At 33.3% G+C, this 22,645-nt stretch overlaps 1 protein-coding gene across 3 annotated transcripts in view; it reads left to right on the plus strand.

Annotated features, from left to right (window-relative positions):
• The window catches only part of REV3L (REV3 like, DNA directed polymerase zeta catalytic subunit), a 228,447-nt gene that overhangs the window by 157,416 nt on the left and 48,386 nt on the right, over positions 1–22,645 (plus strand). For all 3 annotated transcript variants that reach the window (XM_031964403.1, XM_031964400.1, XM_031964401.1), the window contains exons 19-22: positions 8,578–8,693; positions 11,402–11,520; positions 16,760–16,878; positions 20,370–20,511. In XM_031964403.1, the coding sequence (XP_031820263.1) occupies positions 8,578–8,693; positions 11,402–11,520; positions 16,760–16,878; positions 20,370–20,511 (496 nt within the window). The remainder of the gene's footprint in view (positions 1–8,577; positions 8,694–11,401; positions 11,521–16,759; positions 16,879–20,369; positions 20,512–22,645) is intronic.

A 22,645-nucleotide genomic window follows, 5' to 3' on the forward strand; every position in this document is an offset into this window, starting at 1 on the left:
GGAGAACAAGGAACACAGAAATCCCTGATGCTACCTGAGCAGAGTCGACCACAATGATGTAAGAAAAGATGTATTCCATAGCTTCCTGATCTCAGTTAGAACTCTATACATTTTCCCATATAGTTTCTGGGAAATTTAACTTTTTTGTTTGTTCTAGACTTCTGGGGAAAACTAAAGAAAGACTAACTTAGGTATATCATCAGTACTTTATGAATTTCTCCTACAATGTGATGCATTCTGAATTCCAAATCATGAATTTACAAATTATTAGATTATAATTGATCTGTAATTTGATCAGTTTTATAAACTGCCTATACAGTATTACCATGATATTTCATTCACATTTTCTAATTTTATTTTTTCAATTACCAAGCATTTATTTTTCTCTCTCCAGTCCCAATTTAAAAAGAAAAACAAAACCTTTGAAACAAATATGCATTGTCAAGCAAATATATCTCAGCTTTATCCATGCACAAAAATGTATATTTCATTCTCCATCTTGAATCTTTCTGTTAGGAGTAGATCATCATTAGTCCTCTGTAATCATGATTGTTCACTGATCAGAGCTCTTTAAATCTTATAAAATTTTATGGCTTGACAGTATTGTTTTTCTTTAAATTGCCTTTCTGGTTGGTCACTTCAATCTATCAATTCCTACAAGTTTTCCCAGTTCATACAAATTTTCTCTGAATCCATCCCTTTTGTCACTTCTATTGGCACAATATAATTCTAAAATTTGAAAATCTGTCCTTTCCATTTTTTGACACTACAAAAGGAATGATTATAAATATGTTTGTAAATTGGGAGGGGGCGGGGTGTTTCCTCTTTCTTTGACTTCTTTGGGTTACAGTCCCAGTAGACATATCTCATGGTCAGAGCATGTGCAGATTTCAGTGACTTTTGAGGCATAGCTCTAACTGTCTTTTCCAGAATGGCTGGACCAATTCAGAGGTTCCATCAGCAGTATGATTTATGTTTTCTTAAACTCAATTTAATAATTTAATATTCCGTATTTATAGTTTATTATTTTTAATGGCCATGTGCCCCCCTAGATAGTGATTTTTGCTAGCCATGGACATCTTGGGCATAAGCAAAAAATTCGGTTCTTTGTTAATTTAAGGTTTCTCCCCATTGTTTGATATAACTACCTTAGACAAACTGGAAAATGCCTCTTTAGAATTTGAAATTACCGAAGTTATTAGCTTTAGCTAATTACATTTAGGCAACTGCTTAGGTTGCTTTATAGTTAGTCAACTTGTTTCCTAATTAAAGTTTTTTTAAAAAATGCCAAAGTGGGACCATGCACAGAGGAAAAAATATGGAAACAGGCCTTAGACTTAAAAAAAAATTTTTTTAAACCAAGAGAAATGTTTTCTGAAAAATGTTAAATTAAATGATACAACATCAAAATTGTTACTATCCACTGACTATAAAAAGAAGGTAACATTTTTTTTGGTAGCTATAGAAGTGGTATTCTTGAGTCTTCACAGTATTTCTGCTGCTTTTCATTTTTCCAAAGAGGCTTTCTGCAACATATGAAAAGTTTCTAGTACCCACACTCCTATTTCAGCCAGCAATACTAGCCAAAGGCACATAAGATATAAGATCAATACCAATGTGGATATGCACCAGCATAGGCCCAGTAATATCACTAGAAGTTGTACACTTTTTTCCTTCCCATTTAGGCATTTTCCCAGCAGAAGGAATATCTTCCAGGTTTAAGAATTCTGTCTATCTTTTGCAGGTGCAAAACTTTTCCCAAATGTTTTCTCCCAAGTTATAGCAGTGATTAAGAATATATGGCAAATCTAAATTGTGAAAAGTAGCTTCAGGCTCTTATCAGACAAATAACATGAACAGTATAGAGAGATGAAAATGTTTTAAGTTTCAAAATGTTAATTCTATAATAATTTTTCAGTTCTATATCCACTTGTTCAAAGGCATATTTTCCCATGTTTAATCCTTATACAACATATAATTTATTCTTAAAAGGATTAGAACTTAGCTTCTATGTCTTCTATTTCTAAAAATTTAATGAACTATCTAAAAGGTGCTGCAATCTGACTAATTGTTTTATCATCTCTAAGATATCAATGATTTGCTTAACTCTGGGGAAACAAGGTTTTGTGTGTGTGTGTGTGTGTGTGTGTGTGTGTGTGTGTGTGTGTGTAAGCAAAATCAGACAGGCCTTGCTATAGGAATCCAAGATTCCAAGACCCATGGATCTAAAAATTAATGAGAAAAAGATGTCAAGATGAAAGGTAACATCTCCATTCTGACACTTTGAAGCCCACTCTCGATATGTGAGCTTTGTAATAACATCCTTGCACTTTTCCTAAGCCTGGCCTATGCTTTGTTCCCAGGTCCCATATTATTTTGGAGTCAGAAATCTTAGTAGTAGGTCAAATGAAATCTTGCAACAACTTGAGGCCTGACTGGTGTAGAGAGGTACAAATTATTAGATAAATTCCTCAGCATTTCAGATTTCCAAAAGTTTCCAAGTTTTGTGCTCTCAACTTTATACAGACCTTCATTTTATCTCATAGAAGAGTGAGGTTTTTTACCTCTTGAACAGTTTGCTATCTAAGCACACCTATGTACCTTTTTTCTTAAAATTGATTTTGAGATCCCCTTATTGGAGTGAAATAAGAACAGAATCACACTTAAATATTTTTGTCATTTTTAAGATAGGAGATATTAAATGACTGATATTAAAAGAATCATTTTTAAGCAACTGTAACAAGATCTTTTTTGTTATTCTTTAAGGTCCTATTAATGCACATTGTATAAATAGCATTTCACCATCTGATGATCTGCCTACAATCTCTTGTTATATCAGTATCTGCCTGCCTCACCAACAAATTGCTGTATTGAATATATATACTGAATATATTTGACTATTGAAGGTATTATAGAATCTGATTGTAGGTAGACTATTCTCTACTTTTTTGTGTGTGAAAAATATTTTCTTAGCTTTCTTTGGAGCTTATAATTGAACAAAACCTATGTAATTTTTATTTTTATACTATTTAGTTTGTCTCCCTCTAAAATGAAGCATTTTTCTAACCTAAGTCAGGACAAATGTGAAGATTTCCAAGACAATTACAAATAGAGAGGCACTGTTGAGTGGGCAGAAGCTTAACACAGATTTCTCTTTGTAACCATATCACCACAACTAGAAATCTTTTCCTTTGCCTTCCAAGTGCCCCCCATCAACCTTCGTTATTACCTACTTCAGTGCCTTATCTTCTCCTTTTCCTATTATTTTTCACCTAAGTCTCCTTACCTGTCAACCCTTCAGATTAGTTACAATTTTAAATTACACTTCATTTGAGAATATGGTCATTTCTAAAATGAAGTAAAAGGGAGATTGTTGCCATTTTTCCTCTCTAAAGCATTAAATCTTTGGAAAAGAAGGAAACATGGGAATGATATGTAACATAGGACATGATATAATAAAAGAGTGACTGTATTCAAAAGTTTTTCCTCTTTTTGCATCTTGAATCCATTATATCCCCATTAAAAGGTGAGTAATATGCTTCATGTTAAGTATTCTGCAAACATGATTGTTAGATTTATCAAAGTTCTTAAGTTTTTTCAGTTTTTCTTTGCAGAGTTGTCTTGAATAAAATAATTCTTTTCTGGTCCTATATCTAATATCTAATCAGATTCTATTACCCAAGATTTTCTTCAGTCATCTCTGTCATTTCTTAAGGCTCAATAATATTCCATTGCATTCATATACCATGCTTTATTCCTCTATTCCCTAATTAATGAATACTCTCTCAGATTCTAGTCCTTTGCTTTTCTTTTGTACCCTCCCCTTTCAGGTTCTCTCCCACAATTTAGGATCAAGAAGTTTGTTTTGCCTGCAACTATTTACTCCCAAGTATTATCATTCTTTTAAAAACAGGGATCCTCAAACTTTTTAGATAGGGGGCCAGTTCACTGTCCCTCAGACTGTTGGAGGGCCGGACTATAGTAAAAAACAAAAACTTTGTTTTGTGGGCCTTTAAATAAAGAAACTTCATAGCCCTGGGTGAGGGGGATAAACGTCCTCAGCTGCTGCATCTGGCCCACGGGTTGTAGTTTGAGGACCCCTGTTTTAAACTATTCCCATATCTCCCTCCCCCCCAATGCCAACATATTTTTCTGTTGCTTTTTGGTGTATTTCTATATGAAAAGTGTTTGTGTTCAACCCTTCTTTATTATTCATTTTAGTAAGGAGGGATATCTGATGCCTGTTCCTCCAGATACTGTCTCCTCCACATTTGTGTAATCTTCTTTTCATTATCTCCAATTATGAGGAAATAGCAAGTTCCACCTTTTCTTCCTTTCTACTTGAATGTCCTAATATATTCATTTTATCTTCCATTCTCTTTTCCTTCTTGAAACTCTCAGAAAAGAACTAATCCATTCCTTTCAGAACCTCAATTATTATTTAACTCTCTCAATGACCTTGAAGATACTAAAACTCTGAGAGTACACTTGTTTCTTCTCTTTTTGGTATATTTACGCTGTGTTATCATACAACTCAGTTGCTCAAATAAATTTACTTTTCTAGATTTCTTTTGATTTCTTGATGTTTTTCTCTCTTAGAGTTCTTACTAGATTCTTATCTTTTCATCAGAAATTCTCTGTTCTATTAAAGGTGCATTTGTTTCTCTGTAGGATTGTCCTCAGGTTTGCAGAGTATTCTTGATTGTAACCCTATATCTTTTATCTATTTTCATTTTTTTTTTCTTGAAATGCAGCAACCAGGCTTTAATTATTTTTGGTCATGGTTTTCAAGGAGTCTTAAATTCTCTTTTCCTTTTTCTGTTTTCCAGATTATTTGTTTTATCTGGTATCATATTCAGATTATAAGAGCTATGTTCTTTTAGGGTCAAGCTCTGCCATATGTATATATTTTGTCTGAGGCATTTTATCTTTGAGTCATTTGGGGTCTAGGGCTGGCCTTCACTTTAAATGATTAGGCCCTCCTCTGAGTGCAGAGCCCTGGATTTTCAGGGTAGTTTATGACTTTTTAGGGTGATATTAGAAACACTGGAGACCTAGGGTGCCTGAATTGTTCTAAATGCTAGCCTCTGCTGCTCCCTTGGACTTCTGACTTCCTCAGTGCTTTCATACAGGAACCCTTTGCTGTTTCTGCCTCCAGCCAGAAAGTCTGGGTTTATACATTCTCTTCTTGCTGAGAGGTTACAGAAATACTTGCTACCTTGGAACTAGCTTTGCTGGTGGTTCTTTTTCCTTTTGCTTTTGGATTGGTGGCTGACTTTGTGCAGTTCTGAGTTAAAAGAAATCACTGTAATTTCTTATTGAATTTTTTTAATTATTTGGTCTAATGGGAATTTTGATGAATACTGGGCACTCTGCTTCCATTCAGCCAGCCATCTTGGCCACAAGTCCTCCATCAATCTTTCCACTGTACTGTGCTACCAAAATTTGATTAGCAAACTAGATGACATTGAAAATTACATTTTCTTGGAAGTTGCCAAGATGGCAGAGTAGCAGGAAGGAGTACAGCCAAGCTCTATCCCACAACTCCTCCAAACAGATCTAGAAAATGCTTCAGATCAAGTCCTGATCAGGAAATTCAAGAAAAAAAAATCACAGTGAGTCATTTTTCTAGCCAAGCTCAGCAAAGGGAGAGACACAGAGAGGTCTGCAGTCATTGGGTCAGCCAGGAATGGCCATGTGGATTGTTCCAGCACAGGGAGAGCTGTGCCTCAGGGTAAGAAGACATCCCAAATCTAGCAAAGAGGAGCCTACACTTGTGTAAGGGGCAGGAATATAAGCCAACAGATAGCTCCATTGCTCACTGTTCAATCGAGATCAGAAATCCAGGGCTGACTTAGAAGAGGACCTGTACCTAGGGTAAGAATCCCAGAGAGGAGTGGTTATGGGTTCTTGGCTGTATTTTAGCATGGACCAAATTCAAAAGCAAGTAGCCATGTGACTAATTCCAGGAGCAGAGTAGAGTCTCAGTTCTAGCTTCCAACCCAGTCTGAAGTATAAAATCATATAACCACACCAATAATTCCAGACCAAAGGGGAGCCTGCAGTTCTGTCACCCTAAAACAGCAGGACTCTCCAGCTGACATAGTATCGGAGTCTAGTAGCAGTCTCTTGGGGACTTCTACTAGGGGCAAGGCCACAGGTATTGTTCAGAAATAAGCCCAATGTTGGATCTTGTAGAGGCAGCAGTTAAACTTTGTCTTGAATCAGACCATTTGGGATCACTAAAAGCTTGCAGATCCCCACTTGAACTGTTCCTGAGATCCTTGGGTAATTCAAGATTAAACACTCCCAAGAAAGAAGCAGCAGGATCAGCCAGGACTTTCTTTCCAGAAGTCAGTAAGAAAGCTGGAAGAACAAACAAAGAACTTCACTCTGAAAAGCTTTCGTGACAGGGACACTCAAGATGACAATCCAGAAGAAGAGAATGACTCCAAAACATCTACAAGCAAAATATCAAAAGAAAAACACAACTTGTGCATACGTTAATTAGAATTCGTAGAAGAGATAAAACAAAAAATAATTTGTAAATTATATGAGAGCTATGGAAGAAGGAACTGAAGAGAGAGCTACTAACAGCTTGGCACAAGAGTAAACAACTTAGCCAAGCAACAAACTTCCTAAAAATTAGAATAGACCAAATAGAAGATAATGACTCTATCAGACAATAAGATATACTAAAGTAAAAATAAAAGACTGAAAAAATAGAAGAAAATGTAAGATATCTAGAAAAAAACAAAAAAACAACTGCTCTAGAAAAAGATCAAGAAAAGATTAAGAATTATTGATCTACTTGAATGTTATATAACCAAACAAAAGAGCCTAGACTTCATGTTTCAAGAAATTAGAAAAGTAATTGCCCAGAACTCTTAGAGCCAGAGAGCAAAGTTAAATAGAAAGAATCTACCTCTTGAACGAAATTTAAAAATGAAAACTCCCAGGAATATTATAGTCAAAAGCCAGAAGTTCCAGGTCAGATAAACAGTACCACAGGCAGCCAAAAAGAAAGAGTTCAAGTACCAGTAAGCCAAATTGGATCATACACAGTTTAACAGCCACCACTAAATAAAGGAGCAGAGTGCATGGGAATATGATGGTCCAAAAAAAAAAAAAAAAAAAAAAAAAAGGACATATATTTACAACCAAGAATTACCTACACATCAAAATTGAATCTAGTTCTACAAGGTTAAAAATACAACCTTAATGAAATAGAGGCCTTCTTAATATTCCTGATAAAAAGATGAAAATAGCATAGAAACTTTGATGTATAAACACATGATTCAAGAGAAACATTAAAACGTAAACATGAACAATAATAAAGGGATTAAGCAAAAATAAACTATTTATATTCTAATATGAGGAGATGATATGTGTCCCCTATCATCAGATGACATAGTGGGAGTCTAATTGACTCACATCACTTGGGAGTAGTTCTTTTATGTCTTACTAATCTTAAAAGAAAAATAGATACATGAGAGGAAGAGGAAAACACTGTGCTGGAAAGGGGAAGAGCAGGGAGGATGATGAGAGAAAAATCATCTTACATAATTGGGGTGTGCAAGTGGAAATCCAAATAGGGGAAAGAAGGTCAGAACAGGGGACATTTGAGTCTTTCATCTGAACTACTCAAAAAAGAATGGAAGAATACATACAAACACATAGAGTTGAGTGCAAAAATATATTTCATTCAACAGGTTCATAGGGGAAAGAGTAAAATGAGTGGGCAGTTAAAGGGAATGTAGTTTAAGGGAGAGATTATCTTGAGCAAAAAAAAAATAAAAAATAACTTAAGGAAGGATGTACAAAAATATTTATAGCAGCAATTTTGAAGTAATAAAAATTGGAAAGTAAGACGAGTGTATCCATACTGGGGTATGGATAAACAGGTTATAATATATAAGTGTAATGAAATACTATTCTGTAAGAAATGATAAAAGACATGGTTTCAGAGAAATAAAAGATTTTTGTGAAATGATAATAGAATAAAGTGAGCAGAACTAGAAGCACAAAAATATTGTATGCTTGAAAGACTTAGGAATTTGATCAGTACAATGATTAATCATGAGTCCAGAAAATTGACAATGAAATATACTGTCTACCTCCTGATAGAAAGGTAATAGATTAAGAGCGCAGAATATAACTTTTTTATTAATATGGCCAGTACAGATATTTCATTTTGCTTTATTATATGTTTTTGTAAAAGGATTTGTTTTTCTTAAGGGGGAAGGTTGGTGGGGAAGAGATGTCAAGAGAAAGACGGCAGACTTCTGGGGAATGAAAAACTATATATGTAATTTTTAAGAAAGTTTCTTGTCCCATTAAACAAATGCTGTAATATATTTGGTTCTAATCATTCATATTCATCTCAATTTTAAAATATAAATAACTAGCATTCCCTGTCAGTGTATGAATTCCAGAAAACTATACTACCAGAACTTTTAAAAAATCAAGTTGTGTCTTACAACTTTTGTGGGATTTATTTATAAAATTCTTCTTATACAAGACATATTGAATATTAAAATAGTTGGGTTCTTATATTATTTGTTACTGTCTCTTTAGGTATGATCCTGATATTCTATTAGGATATGAAATTCAGATGCATTCCTGGGGCTATCTCTTACAGAGGGCTGCTGCATTAAGTGTTGACTTATGTCAGATGATCTCCCGAGTTCCAGGTATTGTCAAACTATTGTAATTTAAAAGTATAAGTTAAAAGGTAAATACAAGCAGAAAATTTTAAGAAGCCATTTTGCTTTAAATCAGCTCCTCCCCCTCTCTTTCCCAACTTTGTTTTATTGGCCAAAAGGTACCATAAATTGTGTTGTCTTTATATAGCACTCAAAAAGAATATGTGAATTTGGAAGTTATTTCTCAGAGGCGCTGCTTCTGCTCAAGTTTTCAAAAGTACCATTTCTTTGCAGTTAGAGAATGCTTATTTTATTTAAGTTTCTTTTAAAATGCCATATTAAAGTACTCCTTAGAGGTCAAAAAGCTAAGTAAAAAACTGAAATGTTAATAATAAAGCTGGTCTCTGTGCTATAGCACAGAAATTAACAAGATAGAAATGAACAAGAGGAGATGACTTCCAAAAAAATTGAGAAAAGTTGCTATCCTGAATCCAGGATAGCAAATATTTCTGAGTTTCATGAGAAGCCAGTTGAATTATATTTCATTTCTTGCCCCACCAGGATTTTCTTCTTTGTCTTTGATTTATCACAGAATGTTTTGTTTTGTTTTAAATGCATCATTAAGAAGAAGCAGTATGTTATAATGAAAAGAGCACCAGATCTAGAAAATATGGGTTGACATGCTAATTCCAGCACTTAAGTAGCTGCCTCACCTTGGGCAGGCCGTTAACCTTGTGCCTGTTTCCTCATCTGTAAAACAGACACAATAATTATTATACTTTCTATCTCACAAAAGGAACTGCTTTGGGAAAAGTACAGAACTTAAGCCTTTGCACCCAGGAAGTCAAAGACAAAAAAAGTACCAATTTCATGACAGCACTTTCCCTGCTAGCAAAGATACAGGAAAGCAAACTAATAGGTGTTCATAAGTTGGGGAATGGCTAAATAAATTGAAGAACATGAATGTAATGGGATATTATTGTGATGTAAGAAACAATAAGCAGAATGAATTCAGAGAATCATAAGAGAAAACATATAAGCTGAGGCAGAATGAAATGGAGTTAGGCAGTAGAAGACGCACCTCTCACTTCACACACTTATCATGATAAAGACCCAGAGGTGGGGCTTTGAATGTAGAATATTTGTCCTGGAAGACTGAGTGTATTGGTTGTTTTTGCTGAACTGTTTATGTTTTTAAATCTTTGCTGCAATATACAGTTCACTGGATTGGGAGCAAGGGAAGAATATTCAGAAATGAATGTGATAGAAAAGCAAAAGCATGAGAAATTTTTTTTTAAAAGGATATTGGATAAGATATAGGAGCATTCAATTCTGACTTCTTTTTTCTTAGGTCATATCTTAATAATCCAAAAAGTAAAATAAGGCAGTGGCTCAAATTTCTTCCTTAATAAGGTTATTTCTATCACTGATAGCAGTTCTCTCCTTTACTGCTTTCTCTTTAATAATTAGGAAGAAATGAAACAAGAGCCTTTCTTCTACATGATAGAGGATCTTTCTCATTGAACTAAAACTGTCATCTCGATACTAAGAATTTTAAATATGTGAATGTCCTATTAAGGGAGAGTAGAGCATCTCCTGTTATTGGAGATTTTTAATGCTAATCCTTTCTGGCTACCGTAGTTGTTTCAGTAACTAGTAATGAATCTAGGGCATCTTCTGCCCTGTCAGTTTCCTAGGTGCTATTACGTCTATGGTTAACTAATACTGATGGCAAGAATGGAAATTTTTATGAGTTATCTCTGTTCCTTAAAATTAGATTCACAATTATTTTCTGTTAAGAAGGATTATTCCAGTTTTCAATTCACTACAGAAAATGTCTTCTGAAATGTCTTTATCCAGGTTTTAGAGCTGTATTCATGTCAGAACGTCATTAATTTGACAAGAATGCTGAACTGAAGTTAGAGGACTTAGGTTCTAGTCTTTGATCTACTATATATTAGATATATAGATTTGAAGTCAGTTTTCTCTCTTCAAATAAAAACTTAACAGTGAGAGTGTTTAACTAGAGCATTCTCTTATGGCAAATCAGATCCTTTCTCCTCCAAGATATTTTTTAAATGGCATTTTTTCCGACTGATGATTCTATTGATCTATATAATTCATTCCTTTGCAAAAATAATAATAATTCTTGTGGTACCTACCTCACAGGCTTGTTATAATCAAATGAAATAACATGTGCAAAAGCATTTTAAAAATTATAAAGCATTATACACTTGAAACATTTTGCTAAATCAATTTATTTCCTCAACTGTAAAATTGACATAACATTCACCATGTTGGATTGTTGTGAGGATCAAGTGGCTAATAATTATAAAGTGCTTAGCACAGTGCCTTGGCATATGGTAAATACTACATAAATGTTAACAATTATTATTTAGCAATTACTCAATATAAGCCAGAAATAGTCTACGCTTTTCAGATTAAAGCCTAAAACTCACTTTTAGGTAAGTATAAAGAAGCAAGAAAATTTACTAGAAGTAAGAGGAAAAAAAGGTTCAATTTTTTTTAAAGAATAAAAAATTTAGATAAAATTATTGCATATAATAGTTTCTGTAACTAAAGTAAGAAGAAAATTTTCCAAAACTGAGAAGCAAACTATGCTCAGTAAAAATTTTAAAATAGTTTATTTTGTTGCATCTGGCCCAGCACAATTTAAAATATATTCTAATTTTTATTGAGGATAACTTTCTGGAATGCCTGAACATGCCCTAATGCAGTCTCTTTCAATTCTGTAGATGACAAAATAGAGAACAGATTTGCAACTGAAAGAGATGAATATGGATCAGATACAATGAGTGAGATAAACATTGTTGGGCGGATCACACTAAATCTTTGGAGAATCATGAGAAATGAGGTAAAAATGCTTTCTCTAAAAATTAACTTTAAAAAGTTACATTGAATGGTTTATTGTGTTGTTTTGTGGATTTGAATATGCAACTTTTATGCTTTTGGGGTATTACGAATGCAGTTTTTAAAAATATTTATAAATAATGCTGCTTTTAGTAACATAAAATTACATTTTGTTTGACTACCATTTTCTTTTTTCTGTATTTAAATAAAACAGGCATTTCCATAGCATAGTAGTATAGGAGAAAAAAAAAGTATAATTGCACATGAAACTGTAAATATATTATGTACATCTTGCTATTCCTTTTAAATCTATAATAAAGTTATTCTGTAACATTTTTTTCTTCTTCTGAGCCCCTTGCCCTAGAGAGACTATCATTAGACACACTTATGTGTGTCATATTAGTTCTTTTTTTGGATGCAGAGAGCATCTTCCATTATAGGTCCTTTGTAATTAATATAGGTATTTCTAATAGTCATAACTATTTTTTTGACTGTGTTGCTCAAAGTTCTTGAAACAATAATGCTATTACTATATACTATATTCTCTTGGTCTTACTCATTTTATTCTTCATTATTTCATGCAAGTCTATCCATGTTTTTTAAAATCATCATGTTTATCCTATCTTATAGCACAGTAATATCACATCATGAATCCATAACTTGTCTAGGCATTCCACAATTGACAGGCATCCCCATAAGTTCTGGCTTTAGTTAACTATAGATAGTATAAAGTACCTGAGAATATGCCTGCCAAAACAAACCCAGGAACTATATGAACAAAATTGTGAAAAACTATGTATACAAAAAAACAGATATAAATAACTGAAGAAATATTAATTACTCATGGGTAGACAGGTAAGTACAATAAAAATGAAAGTTTTACCTAAATTAATGTATTCAATGTCAGCCCAATTAAATTACTAAAAAATTGTCTTACTGAGTTAGAAAAAATAACAGAATTCATTTTGAAAAACAAAAGATCAAGAATATCAAAGGAACTAATGAAAAAATGTAAATAGCTATAACCAATCTTAAACTATATTATATTGTAATAATTATCAAAACTATCTGGTATTGGCTAAAAAGAAGAAAGGTATATCAGTGGAACAGAGTAGACAACTTATAGCATCAAGTGCCTGTAACCTTGTTTTTGACAAGTAAAATTTTAAGTTTTGGTGATAAGAAGTCATTATTTGCTAAAGATTGATGGGAAACCTGGAAAACAGTCTGATAGAAATTGCACACAGACCAATATCTTACAACATTTACCAAGACAAGGTCAAAATGGATCTCTGAGCCAGACATAGAGAGATTACAAGAAAATTTGAAGAACATAGAATGTAATAGCTGTCAGACTTATGAATAAATAAACAATTTATGAATAAACAGGAGTGACAGAGTAGTATGAGTTATAAAGTGGGTAATTGCAATTAACATTAAATTAAAAGGGGTTTGTACAAATAAAACAAATGTTGCCAAGGTTAGGAAGAAAGTAAGAAATTGGAGGGGAGTGGAATTTTATAGACAGTTTCTCAGGTAAAAGTCTCATGTCTCAGATATATAAAGAACGCTGTCAAGTTTATAAAAATAGGAGTCATTCCCCAATTGATAGTCAAAGGATATGAACAGGCAATTTTCTGATGAAGAAATCAAAATAACTTATAGTCATATGGAAAAACATTCTAAAACAGTAGTGATTAGAGAAAGGCAAATTAAAACAAATCTTGAAATATCATTTTATGCCTATCATATTGAGTAAAATAATTGAAGGGGAAAACAAAAAATGTACGTGATAAATTCATCTTTACCTTCTTGATTTATTGTATTTTGAAAATCATAAGCTAGATTTATTTCAACAAGAATGATTCAACAGTGAGAGTGTTTAAATACTAGAACATTCTATTAAAACAAACTAAAGCATCTCTGCTCCTGAAAATGTTTTAAAAAGGCATTTTTCCCCATTGATGATGTCTTTGTCATATATAGAAATTCATGGTTAAGTATAATAAGTTACCATAACTCCCAAAGCTTTGTTTTAAGAACCCTCCTATTCTTAGATTTCTTTAGCCAGTCACTTTTGAAAAATAAAAACTATCCTACTCCAAATTTTCAAATGTTTAGGTCTTAAATTATATAAGTTGCACACATGAAGCAACAGATAACTTAGATGAAAAATTCTCACTATTCAGAATGATGGGGTTCCTGACCTGAATGTTTCCCTTATTGATATTAATTAAAAAACATCGTGTGTAGGAGCACCCATTTTTAGTAGTATCTTTTTTTTTCCCTAGTATTCTTGGATTACCTTCTATTTTCCTATTTTTCAACCTCCACACAATCACTCCCAAACTATTTTCTAAATAAATATCCTACTCACTGACTTTGCTAGCTTTGTCTCAGGAATACTAAATGTATTGGCTTTCCAAGAATGTCTTATGCCATCATTTTGGTGAGATTGCATAGTAAATACATTGATCATTATAGAAAGCACTGTTCTTATTAAAGAATCTTAAGATTCTTTATTTCCTACTTGGCTTCTACATATCTTCTCTCTTTTTCTCATATTTTCTGTAGTATGCATTAAATTTGTTTGGTCTCTTCCAAATATGGGCCTTAGTAGTATCTCCTCTTTCCATGTGCATTGGGCACATATTTTCTTTATTACTAGAAGAAAAAGTGCCCAAAGGAAGAAATAACTTTATTCTGGCTCAGTGTGTTATCTTCATAGATTTCTAAAGGCATCCAATGACTTAAAAGATATTTATAAACAATTTGGGAATAGGATAGCAAAATTATGTGTTATTCATAGTCTCCACTGCACATAATAAGCTGTGATAATTTTAAAATATTCCTTGGAATGAGCATATGCAATACCTATGACAGCAGAATTGAGCCAGATTATCAAAGGGTTCTTTACTTGTTTAAAGCCAAAATGCAACTAGCTAAATCATTTGTGTCAAATGTTAACAGCAAGTTATTAAATCATTGAGTAAAGAGCTTTAAAAACTTGGCTATTCTCATAGGAATTTCTAGATTATCAGAAGTCAGAGCACAAATATTCCTCAACTGTTTAAACAGTAACTGTAAATCATTTCCTATCTTATCTGTCTTGAAGCATCAAAAATGTGTGGATGTTTAGAATTGATAATTTGTGACTCTTCTTGGGATCACTAAAAAAGACTAACAGATTTCACAGTAATAAAAAATACTTCACACCACTTGGGGATTAATCTTTTGTCAGTCACACAATCAATCAACAAGTTTTTATTAGTCAGGGCTAGTAGGTAGGGCTATAGACAGAGCAAATGAAACAAATCTTATTTGCAAGGTACTTAACTTCTAGTGAGGGATGCATATGTGTACATAAAGGATAAATACCAAATAACTAAATTCAAGGGTTTTTGAGTGGGTGTTCACTAACAAGTGAATGGAATTAGAAAAGGCTTCCGGACCTAAGCTGCATCTTAAAGGAAGAGAAAGATTCCATGAGGTGTTGGTGAGGAAATAGGCCATTTCAGTCGTGGAGAGAAGCATTACAAAGTCATAAAGATAGAAGATAGGATGAGTGTGAGAAAGTCATAAAGATAGAAGATAGGATGAGTGTGAGAGAGAGAAAGCCAGTTTAGCCATTCTGGACTGAATGTGATTGGGGGGGGAGGGGGATTCTCATCTCAGGGATCATTTGGAGGCAGAGTTTTTCAAGTTTAGAAAAAACATTAAGTTGAAAAAAGGCTCCTTACCTGTCTTCTAGATCTAACACAGTCCACCCAAAGAGGTAGGCACTTAGTGATCACTATTCTCCTTCTTGATTTGCAAAAACATTGGTTGGATAATCTGTTCAGGAATTTTTACACACACACACACACACACACACACACACACACAAAACAAGCTCATCAGCCTACAGTTTGAAGAATTTTCTCCCTTTTTCTGACAATTAGGGCATTTGCCCATCTTTCTAGTCTTGTAGTACATTTCTCATTTGTCAGATCACCTCAAAGATAATCAACTTCAACAATCATACCTGTAAATTCTTTCAAAATCTTTGGATACAATTTGTTCAGCTCAGATAGCTTGAATTTATTTAGTATGCTTTAGTCGTTCTCTTTTGATCTTTTCACTTATTTTTGGATTTCTGTTCCCTCCTAACTTTCTAAGGGTCAAGGCCATTCAATCTGAGTTCCCTATAGCACCCCATTACTTTTATACCTCTCCCCTTTTTTCCTCATTCAGATCATTTTAATTTGTGTTAAAGGAGGCTCTTGATGATGTAATTTTGTTTTCTCCTCAAGCCAAACTTTTTTTTTAAGAATGTGTGTCAAGGGCTCATCCATCTTTTCTCTAAAACTTCTAAGATTTGCTCTCCAAAAGTCTAATGTTCCTCTCCTTATTTGTCTCAAGCCCAAAAGAAGCTTTCATCATTTTGCCGAAACATTTCTTTTTGTGGGTCAGACTGAAATTCAGATTAATAATTCTTTTCATTGTTTACTTTCTGAAACATGAAATTATCAAAAAGGCCAGTCAAGAATTTATTAGTTAATCTGGTTTGAGCAAAAAGAGACCTCCAATAAATATCCAGATTAATTCATCCATTCCATCTGTCTCCTGCCTTCATGCTATTTCTGCCTAAGAAATTCCTCATCACATTGCTCCACCTGCCTGACCAAACTGCCTTTTGTAGTATACTCCCAAATGGCACTTCTGCTTCACCCTTCTTTGAAGGTGTTCACTGCCTCCCTTGCCACAGTTCTAAATAGCTTCCTTCTTCACAACTGCTGTCCCCCATAGTCTTCAGGAGTAGGTTAACAAATAATTTCACATCAATCCAACTTTTATCTGGATATTTTACAAATGGCTAAATACTGATGATACTTTCATACTTTCTTCTCTTAAGAAAACATGGCAGCACAGAATCAACCACAAAATGAGAGGTCTAATTACCAAAGCAACTATTTGAGACAGAGTCCCTTTTATGTAGCACATTTCAAAAGTTCATGTTCTATTAGCCAGCTAGCCATTAGAAAACAAATCTGGAAATAATATAAAATTAACTTAATGCATTTGTGAAACATTTTTTATTCTAAATTGAATATTATTTGAATTTGTTTCAGTGATATGCAAAGTTTCTGTTAAATGTGGTTTGTAAATCTATCACTAAAGGTTTTAAGCACTATCTGAATCCTTCTGGAATGAAATATTCCAGATATATAGTAATATTCTTATGATTACTTAAATTTTTCCAGGTGGCTCTAACCAACTATACTTTTGAAAATGTGAGTTTTCATGTTCTTCACCAGCGTTTTCCTCTCTTCACATTTCGGGTATTGTCTGATTGGTTTGATAACAAGACAGATCTATACAGGTAATATTTCATTTCTTTGAGGGGATATTGTTTTTATCATTTATGTTAAATTTTTAACTTTTCTATGTTAAACTGCAAGGAAAAGTTGATAAAATTAGGATGTTTAATTTTGAGGTGAATGAAATATGCTCATTAAATTTTAAGAGACCTCAGAGTGGGGAGGTGCAAGACCTCAAAATAAAAGTTGTATATGTTCTGAAAGCTTTTTTTTTGACATCCACTTTTCTTGGATGTTGACATCTCTGAGGCATCATCTATGAGTAGGTAAAATTATAGAAAAATATGAAGTCTTCACATGAAATCATTATAGAAATATAAGCATAGAGGAAACCCAAATGATAATAATAAATTAAAAAAGTTCAACCCAAAGCTAATATAAAATTATGATTGGCAGAATTGTTATGATTAATATGATCCAGATTTAAATGTCAGTTCTAAGTATCTCTTTAAAAACAGATGGTAATGGTGAGTATTGTTTTTCATATGGACAAATGGTGGTAATATCACGAAAAATGGAGTTTAAATTAAAATTGGACAGGGAAATGGAAGACCATTTTGACATTAAGAATTGTATGACACTAAAATACATTGCCCAAGGAAATCATACACAGTGTCCTCTTCTAAGACACTGAAAGTACAGTGACTAGTTGTGACCCTTTCATGTTCTTTTCTCCTTTGTGTTTTCCTAGAATGCAGAAGCTCTTTCCTTTTTTTATATGACAGTTATGAGCCTGATACCTTTTATGGAAAAATGTTTTCTCTAAATTTTATCACTTGGAATGTACTAAAGTAACTTGCTACTTAAAGAAATTGTGTCTTTTGTAAAGCAGATAATCACCCAGTTTGTCTTTTTGTTTATTTATACAGGCAATCCTCAATTTCTAAATGGGTTTACATTATAAATTTTTTTTTAATGAGTCAAATTGTTTGAAATTCCAGAAGATTTTTACATGTAGGACTATTATTACGTATGTTCCTTGATGAGCCCAAAAAAGCTAACAGAACTTATAATGAATTTATAGAACGATTACAACTGGCCTGGGTCCTAAGACATGGAAGTAAAGACTTTTTTTAGGTCCCATGTCAACTTCAAAGGCAAACCCTAACTTATTTTTTCTTGATTTCTGCTCTTTCACCATCTCTGACCTTAAAGATTCTTCAAAACTTGTAAGTTTTTGTTGTTGTTTTTTAAATAAAAAGTCCCAAGGTAGTGCTTGCCTGAAGGTGTCACTAAAGACAAGAAATGGAGAAAACACTGGTAAGGCTATGACAGTCATTTGTATGATATAGGTCAAATAAATATACTTAAAATATTTTTAATATTTGTTACCTCTGATCACTAATATCATCTGAGGCCTAAAACAAGAGTATACATGTTAACCAAATATGTTCACCATTTTTGAGGAGGACATGGAGCAAATCTAAGTCAAAAAATGATTTCCCGTAAAGTGTGAGGGTTTGTTGTTGTTGTTTTAGGGCAGATAGGTGAATAGAGCTTCAGGCTTGGAATCAGAAAGATCTGAATTCAAATGTGGCTTAAAACATTGTGACCCTAGGCAAGTCATTTAACTTCTGTTTATCGCAGTTTCCTTTTCTGTAAAATGATGTGGTAATAGCACCTATCTCCCAGGGTTGTTGTGATTACCAAATGAGATACTAATTATAAAATCCTTTATAGTACCTGGAACATAGTAAATGTTATATAAATGTTAGCTATTACTATTAGAAAACTCCAATTTTGGATGACATGCTGATTTTAGCAAATCCTAGGATATTTGGAAAAATTCCAAAATTAGCCCCATAATAATTAATAAATAAACTATAATAGTGTGCAACTTAACCGGGATAAAATAAAACAGCTAAACATATTGACCTATTATGCAATAAACCTTATCACTTTTTACATGTGTAAAAAAAAAATTTAATATGTAATATGTCAATTGTTATGGTCACTTGAATTACAATTTTTGACATTGAATTCACAAGATTTTACATTGTCCTTTAATTCTTCATCACAAAATCACATCATTATCATAATAGACATTTGCCATATTTTTGGCATATGGTCCATTTTTTTTTCCCCAAGTCTAACTTTGATTGAAAGATTTTCAATGAAGTTTAAATCAGGCAAGTTCTTAAGACATTTAAATATATTTATCCCCATGTCTTGGATAAATTTCTTAACCTTGGTGAAATGTGTGGTCTAAAGTCATGGTCATATTGCAGTATTATGTCCCTATTTGGGAAGTAAGTGTATTTATTGGAGTTTTATCTCCTCTCAGTGTAATAACAATTCCAGACTCTATGAAAAAAAATTCCTCCCTCCCAATTTTTTTGAATGGATTTTGACAGGGCCTAAATAACAGTATCTGGGTCTTATGGGCTCACTTGGACTTCTTCTGACAACAATTTTGATATTACTTTGAATGAAAAGATGAGTTTCATCAATAAAAATTGTCTTTTCCCAAAATCAGTCCTCCAGTCTTTATATTAGCTTACCATACATAAGAAGAATTTTGTGGGTTTTTGTTTTCTCCATAGCAAAGAATAGAAACAATTTTTTTTTTTAATGATATTCTCACTATCCTTCCAACATTAAGAAATGTGTAAAACAATATAGAGCAGAAGTGTCACACTGTGAGCCAAATAAGCCCCCAAGTCCTTCAAGAAGATTAAAATGTAATTGGGTGATGTTTAATAAAAGAAACAAAACCCAGATAATGTTAACTTCTGGTTTTCTAATTTGATATGTGATCCATAATGAATATTTGTATTTGAGCTTCTATTTATGCCACTGAAGTAAAGAAATCAGTAAAAATCCCTTTAGACATCAGTTCTATTGAAGGTTTTGCCTTTCTTGAGATTCTGGATTTCTGGACATTAGATTGTTTTACAGCAACAGTTCATCAGTTGGCTGACATTTGTTTTGTTTTGTTTTTTCAACTGCACTTTCTTTTGCAGTTTAGTTTGACTGATCTTGTTTCATTGTGAACTTGAATAATTCTGGAAATTCTCGACTTTCCCAGACCAACAACAGCCTCTGTGGTATCTCTAACACATTGAAATGTGTACTTTAAATGTTTTTAAAAACTTGATTTGGAGTCATTGCTTTTCTTAAAAACTATAAGAGATAGCAATGAAACACACATTTGTATGGCATGAAGTCTGATGTTCATCTGGCATATATATAATAACTAAATAAAAATGGGGAAATCATCTCAATCTAATTTCATCCGGTCAAGGTTAAACATTTTGAGTAAGGACAGGAACAGAAACGCATTATGAATTTTACATTTTACATTTCAAAGTTTTGACATAGCTACTGTCACAGTATTTCTAACACAAAATATCCAACACATCACTTGTCCCAAATAATTGATATAATATAGCTATAAAAATATACTTTTTCACAATGAAAATATTACTTGTTTTCAAATGACCACATTCTTCCTGAGTCACTAATGTTCATTACATTGTTTTCTCTTCAACAGATGGAAAATGGTTGATCATTATGTTAGCCGTGTCCGTGGAAATCTCCAAATGTTAGAACAGCTGGACTTGATTGGGAAAACCAGTGAAATGGCCAGACTTTTTGGGATTCAGTTTTTACATGTTCTGACCAGGGGTTCACAGGTAAGATAAAAAATGTGTCTAAAATTTTTAGACATGTACAGTTCATTAAATGTTTTACATTTCTTTTTTTTTTTATTTTTAAAAGTCAACAAGTTATTTTGTTAAATCACATCAATAAACATTTATTGTCTTCTCACATGTTAAGCCCTGTGCCCAGCTCTTAAGAAATATAATTAAGATGAGTTAATTACTAGTAAAATTATACAAGGAAGGTTTATCCTAGAAATTTTTCATCTAGATTGATTTTCATACTAAATTGTAAAGCAGAATTGGTAATTTTATGCCCATCCCAAATCCAGTAGTTTTTAAAAGTTGCTACAACTAAGTAAACCTTCATAATCATATGTAACTAAGCCACTAGTGGACTAAAGGCACCTTAGCCAAAAGCAATAGTAAAATTGCAATATTGTGAACTTTACTTTTTTTTATTTATCCATCCATTTTAAAGTTTTGTTAAAATATCAATATCCCTTAAAAAAAATTCAAATTGCAAATTCTCCTCCAAATACCTTTAAAATAATGCCTCAGAAGAGTAGAACCCACAGAAGGACAGCATGGAACAGTTTTTTAGACCAAGACAACTTAAATGGTTGTCAGGAAAGGTCTGTGGCTCCAGGATAAGAGTGGAACACAGTCTGGTGCAGGCCACATCAGCACAGACCAGGCCCCATAAGAGCAGGCCTTGGGAATGACTGCATGCGCAGTGACAGTAGCTGCTTTCTGATCTCTCAGGTCCCAGATGGTAAGAGGGTCAGACAGACTGATCAGAAGGAGATGACAGCACTCCCTTCACTGGCACTGGTTGCATTGCCCATATTTGGATCCAGGTCACAGTCCTAAATTAGCAGTTCTAAACAGAGGAGCACTAGCACACCAGAACTCACAGACACAGAAGAACAGGGCCCCAGTCACAGTTGCAGGATGGAAAAGAATATCTATGGTCACTCTCAATAATAACACCTCTTCTAGATCATAGCATCTCAGAAGAACCAAAAATTTAGAAATTCCCAGAATTATCTCTGAAAATAGCTACACACACACACACACACCCTCTGAAGTTTGGGACAGTTATCTCACCATTCTGGAAACAGAGCCCCACTTTAAAAATCCAGAAACATGAAACAAACAATAGAAAAACATGCTTACTATAGAATGTTACTATGGTGATAAAGAAGATCAAAACATAGACCCAGAAGAAGACAACAAAACTAAAACTGCCACATCCAAAGCATCAGTGAAAAATATGATCTGGTCTCAAGCCATAGAAGTTGTCAAAAAGAATTTTTGAAAATAAAATAAAAGAGATAGAGGAAAAATTGGGAAGAGAAATGAGAGTGATGCAAGAAAATAATGAAAAAAAAATCAATAGCTTGATAAAGAAGCGTGCTCCCCCCCCCCATACTGAAGAAAATAACACCTTAAACAGAATCAGCCAGTGGTTAAAGGGGGAGGGGGAGGGGAAGAGGGAGGTTCAGAAGACCTTGAAAAGCAGAATTGGCCAGATGGGAAAGAAAGTACCAAAGAACACTGAAGAATATAATGGGGGGGCAACTATGGTGCAGTGGGTAGATCTCCAGCCCTGATGTCAGGAGACCCAGAATTCAAATATTTGCTAGCTCTGTGACCCTAGGCAAGTCACTTAACCCTAACTATCTCATCAAAATATTAAATAAATAGATAATGGCTTTAAAAATTGGAAATGAGCAAGTGGAAGCTAATAATTTTATGAGACTTCAAGGAACAATAAAACAAAATCAAAAGAAAAAAAGTTGAAATATTTCATTGGAAAAAAGACTGATATAAAAAAATAGATCTAGTAGAGATAATTTTAAAATTATTGGACTATCTGAAAGGCATGATCAAAAAAGAGCCTAGACAATCTTTCAAGAAATTATCAAGGAAAACTAGAGTCAGAGCATAAAACAGAAATTAAAAGCATTCACTGATCACCTCCTGAAAGAGATCCCAAAATGAAAATTCAGTTGTAGGAATATTATAATACAGTAGCCAAATTTCAGAACTCCTAGGTTAAGAAGAAAATATTACAAGCAACCAGAAAGAAATAATTCAAATTTTGTCTGTCAGGATAACACAAGATTTAGCAGCTGGAAAAACTTATTTGAATTGTTGCAAA

This window comes from Sarcophilus harrisii, chromosome 4 (assembly GCF_902635505.1).
Source record: "Sarcophilus harrisii chromosome 4, mSarHar1.11, whole genome shotgun sequence".
NCBI lineage: Eukaryota > Metazoa > Chordata > Mammalia > Dasyuromorphia > Dasyuridae > Sarcophilus > Sarcophilus harrisii.